Source organism: Arachis ipaensis, chromosome B06 (assembly GCF_000816755.2).
Source record: "Arachis ipaensis cultivar K30076 chromosome B06, Araip1.1, whole genome shotgun sequence".
In the NCBI taxonomy this organism is placed as follows: Eukaryota; Viridiplantae; Streptophyta; class Magnoliopsida; order Fabales; family Fabaceae; genus Arachis; species Arachis ipaensis.
Window position 1 is genome coordinate 134,127,406 of NC_029790.2, and position 5,688 is coordinate 134,133,093.

Sequence of the window (5,688 nt, forward strand, 5' to 3'; positions counted from 1 at the left end):
TTAAATACTAAAATTAATAATTTTTTATATAATTTTTTTTTCAAACAACCCTAACTCTAACACTCTTCTTCAGCCTCTCAATTTTTTCTATCACGATCAACTTGTGAAATATTCAACAACAACACAAAAATACTTATCTTCACTCTCTCAACTTCTCCTCTCACAATGAACATATAAAGCATTCATGCATGAGAAATGGTTCAGAGATTTATAAAAGGGCTTTGAACGTTGCTGATTATCGGAATGGGGAATGTCTCCTGCATGCAGACCACCTGAAACACGCCCCTTCCGTGCTGCTCCATGCTCTTTGAAAAGGAGCGAAGACTCTGCTGGACTGGCTAGATTCAGAGGCAACACGCCCCTCTGCGTGTTGGCAGAACTGTGCCACACGTCCCTCTAATCCACTTCACCACGCCCACATGCCTGTTTTCATTGCCTGACACACTTTTGAGGCACTGTCAACGCGCCTTTCATTATGTTAAAACTGAATCCCACCATTAGAAAATATATCTACATTCTCAATATTTTGCTAATACACCACCGTAACTTTTATTAAAAAAAATAATTTCTGTAAATTTACAAGTAAATCAAATTTTAAGGATGATTTTGATATAAAAAAAAATTATAAACGATCTTAATTTTAACTCCAAAGCATAGGAACCAAAAGAGGAGTTATCCCTTTAATCACATCATCATGTTAAACTATTTCATAATTCTATACTAGAGATTTTAATATATGGCTAAACATACACGAGCTAAGCTCTCAATGTACTGAATGGCTCCCCACCACCCCATAACTACACATCATTTTTTTTATCAGCACAAAGGCCAAAGGTCGAAAAACAGAGAGAATTATGGAGGAATCATCGTAGGAAACTTTAATTTACCCCCAAAGCATCTGCTATTAGAGCATAAGGAAAAACACGAGAGACTAATCAGAATACTCTGAGCTTTCTTAGCGAGTAAATCTGCACAAGCTTTGACTGAACCTTGGGTTTGCTCAAAGCGGAACGCACACAAGGAGTCTGTCTCAAATCGAAAGCTAACTTGATCCGCACATACAAACCCCTAATCAGACCGCCACAGCTAGCTTCGCTTGCCGGTTCAAACAATCGGCCATCGGGGGCTCACATTGCTGCTCGGCTAACATCATTAGTACAGAGGTAACTTTCATAGTTTCTTGCCAAATTTGTAACTTGATTAAGCATGCTATCAGAGTTGGTTGATAACTGCTTGAAAATGAGATCATTCCTGTTTTTCCAAGCTTGAACATAGAGCATTTTGGGCTAGCGTTAGGATGATGTCTTGCTAGGTATGTAGATTTGATAGAGAATCTCCCTGTAGAGGAAGGTTTCTCCTAAATCCCTTTGGAGGGCTTTAACCACTCTAATCATATCAACTACTTCACCGGCAAGTAGTTGGTTGAGGCCAATAAAGTTCCAGTTTCCATCTAAATCAGTTTAGAAGAGGCTGGATGTCAACTAGAGCAATCTCGTTGAGACTAGGGATGCCGACAATCCAATGGGGTTTAAATTCCTTCCAAACCTTTAGAATGCCCTGCCAAGTATTAGAACTGTTGTTTTTAGCATTAACTTTAGCTATAGCATCCTCTCTGCAACCATATTTGCTTTAAAGTGCCTTAACCCACAAAGTATCTTTGCTATTTATCAACTCCCACGCCAACTTCATGACGAAAAGTTTTTTATTTTCTTGAGCTTTTTCTGAAACCAAGTCTTCTCTCGCTTTTGGGTTTGCAAATATTATCCCAATTAATAGGGTGAATTCTTCTCCTATTCTCGTCTTACCCCCAAATGAAATTACGACAAATCTTATCAATTTTATTGCACACAGCCACCAGGATTTTCATCATTTGCATAACGTAACTAAGAATAGTGAAAAGAACAGAATGAGCTAGAGAGAGCGTCTTGCTATTCCAGTTATTTAACTTCTTCTGCATTTGGTCGAGAATATAATGAAATTGATGCTGGCTGCAATTTGGAAGTGAGGGAGATACCTAAGTTGTTACTCAGCTCTGTCTTGATGGAATGATGCAAGTTATTTGAGAAGAACACACAGGATTTTCCCTAGCTAATGCTTTATCCGAGCTTCTACAAAAAAAAAAAAAATCCAAAGCTTCCTTGATCACCATAACTTGGTTATTATCTGCTTTAGCAAAAAAGAATTAGATCGTCTGCAAAACATAAATGAGATAAATTACGGCCATTCTTAGCAAGGCTTATAAGATCCCATTTTTTATCAATAACAAGCTTATTTATTAAATGAGACAATCTTTCAATGCAAATAATAAATAAATAAGGAGATAAAGAATCTGCTTGTTGTTTTCCTTTTTGATTAATTGGAGCATTCCTCTTGGTTTGATTAGTGGAGATAGCGCCTTTTTTGTTGGCTTGATTATTTCCTTTCTGGGAGTGGCCAGCATGATGAATGATTTTTAGTTTCTGATTCTATTGCTTTCCTCTTCTAAAAACTCTTTTAACGACCATCCAAGTTCCAAAAGGAGAAATCTGTTGTGACTCCATGATCTGCGCCATTTGTGAATTATTTTCTTTATTCTCATAGGGCTTGAAAATCGCTTTCCATAAAAACTTCTTCTGACCGTTGTTCCCCTTAGTCTGCCCTAGATTTCGGTTGTTCTGGTAGTTCTCCAGTGGAACAATCCGGCAAGGCAGAAGGAACAGATTTTAGATCAGCGATAGAATAAAATAAGACTAATGCTCTCAAACACATCATAATACGTTTTATCCTTTAATCTCAGATCAATAACTTTGTCCGAAAGTTGCAACAACAAAACCATCTCATCTTCATGATCTTCGACGAGAGGGAGTATAATGTATGTGTACCGTATATATATATATATATTTTGAAACAAAGAAAGCTCAACACAATAGAGTGGAGCGTGAAAAACCAGAAAAAAGAAATCTGCCTAAGTAGAGATATCAATTTCCTTAGCCCCCAATTAATGCCATCAACACCCACCGGAATCACCGGAAGTCCATTCTTGGTAGCTCAAAACCGTCTTGCTCTGAATTTCCGCAACACCTGCTTCTTTATTCTTGAAAATTCTATCGTTCCGTTCCCCCAAATGTTCTAAATTACTGCAAAGAACCCAGTCAACCACTGCCGCTGCTCATGTTTCCTATTGTGCTTTCCCGTCCAGCTTTCAAACAGCCCTTTTATGGATATATTCCATCATGGATCCGATAATTAAGCTCTTAATCCTAATTAAGCATCACACACTCACGCATACATTTAAGAGTTTTATCTACTACTTGATGAAGAATAATACTCTTTCTTTCTTCTATTTGAGATACATACAGCTATTTATGTTATCTCTTTTTATTAATTTAAATTAAAAAAAATTTTATAACATGATGTCAGAATGGACTGGGGAGGGGGGAGGTTTTGATATGTGTGAAAAAATCTTAGTAAAAATTATATTATGTTTAAACAGTTTCTTTTGTCAGAAAGAGATATGTTTATATCTAAACAAAATTAATTTTATCTTGTTGATAAAGCTTTTTGAAGAGATATTTGAATTTTTTAAAAATTCAAGCTTCTTATTTTATGTTTGGTAAATAAAAAAAATCATGTACTTATGCTTGCATCTTTTAAAAGATCGGAGTACTTTTAAAAACATCTAAAATAGAGCTTTTTAAAGTTGGTTTGTGCTTTTCAAAATTTAAAAGTCTAATATAATTTCATATGTTAACTAATTTTCAAATTTAATACTTATATTTATGTCTATTATAATATTTTAAAATTTTAAAAGCTATTTTACCAAACGCAATTGATGTTGCTTGTATTTATTAAAAGCTATTTTTTATTTGATTTACCAAACATAAATGATATAACTTTTAAAAAACTATTTTTTAAAAATTAACTTTTATAAACTACTTTTAAAAGTAAAAATTTTACTAAACTAAACCTTAAATCTCCCTTCAACTTTAACTTTCTAAACACTAGCTAAGCTCTCCATGTACTCAAAGGTTCTAAACCACCCCCAAGTGTTTTGTAATATTTCATTGCCTGTTGGTATGTCCGACACATAGTAAGAGTTTCTATCCTTTAACCGCAGAACAACAACTGCGCCCGGTACATGCAACAACAAACTCATGCCATCTTCATGATCTTCAATGAGATGGATTACGCTGCAGAAGAACTCCTTTTCATGAAGAGTGATTCTATCAAAAGCAGTTTGAACAATTACAGGTAGAAGATCAATGCTGTGCATGTGCACCCACCTTGGTGAAGAATAGTCTTCTTTCAACCGGAAGATGCATATAGACAACTCATCATCAGATTCAAATCCAGCCAAATTCATGTAACCACTTGAAGGCACAAGAACGGTTCTATAATAAGTTTTGGGCGGCAAACGAGGCATGTCATTCTTCATGCACTCTTCCTTCAAATCAAAACGCAGTGTCGTTTTTCTTCCGTTCCAATAAATTGAGCCCTTGAAATAGGTTGGTATATCGAAATGAATGTGGGAGGTAGGCGGCAACGAACACCCGCGCTTCCAGCCACCGGATTCAGAAGAATAAATCATGGTTTGGAAGCATTCATCCTTTGAATCCAGGCCATCAAAAATGCAGATAACCTTATAACCGAGAAAGAGCAAGGGATCAAAAGCTAAAGAGTAATACAAATCTGATGGATCAGACGATGGAAAGGAAGAAGGCAAGGTTTTCTTGTCTCCGGTAGTAGGGTTATAGATAAACGCGGCTTCTTCCGATTGGAGCAGCATCAAGCCGTTGCAAGATTGTATTATCAGTGAAGAACCTAGATCGGGGATTTTGGGGGAGAATGAAGATGAAGAATATGAGGGGCAGGTTTCCTTGTCTAAGTAGAAGAATTTCACTTCCTGGTGAAATACAGAGTCGGGGGCGAAATCGAAGAACAAACCGGAGACTCTTTGTTTTACTTTTACGCTGGTGTGACAGCGGCGGAAGTAAGGGGCGGAGATGAGAGAGAGCCAACGCTTGGAGACACGTCTGAAGGTTATGACATCTCTGAGAGGCACACGAACAAGGATTTGAGTGAGCAAGTCATCGTTTCTTTCAATTGCTTCCATTGAAGAAGAGATGAATTCTGTGTTGTCTCTCATGTTGTTCTTCACTTAGCTTTGTGTATCTTCCAAGAGTGGGTTACTGCTTATATATATAAAAATATATAAAAATATCTTTTTATTTATCAATTATGTTTGGATAAAATAAGATAAAAATATTATTTATTTATTTATTATATAAAAAAATATTTTTTTACTTTTTAGTATTTTTATTATTATTATTAAAAATTTATCATTTTTAAATTATATATTACACCGTGTATTTAAAAAGTTTTATTTTTTAAAATTACGTGTAACATATATTTTTTTTAGATACAAAGAGTTTATAAAATTAGAATGAGTAACAAAATTGATTATACATATCTTATAACATATAAACTCTTAAAAATTTCTAGCATAATTGACATTGTGGACAAATTGATTATATTTATAACAAAAAAATATTGATAAACTTGTGAAGACATACATTTCAATACATATTAAAACTTGTAAATTGGCATGTCCAATCAGATATTTCTCTTGATAAGTGGTACACGGTAAAACCTTTTTTTTTTTTTTAATTTGGAGTGAACTAATAATATTTAACAAATTTTAAAATAGAA

The 5,688-nt window shown here is 34.8% G+C and overlaps 1 protein-coding gene across 1 annotated transcript; it reads right to left on the minus strand.

Annotated features, from left to right (window-relative positions):
• LOC107647725 (F-box protein At5g07610-like) lies at positions 3,656-5,170 on the minus strand. The gene has a single exon (XM_016351778.2). It carries the CDS (start codon positions 5,123-5,125, stop codon positions 3,974-3,976), a length of 1,152 nt encoding a protein of 383 aa, XP_016207264.1. The 5' UTR covers positions 5,126-5,170; the 3' UTR covers positions 3,656-3,973.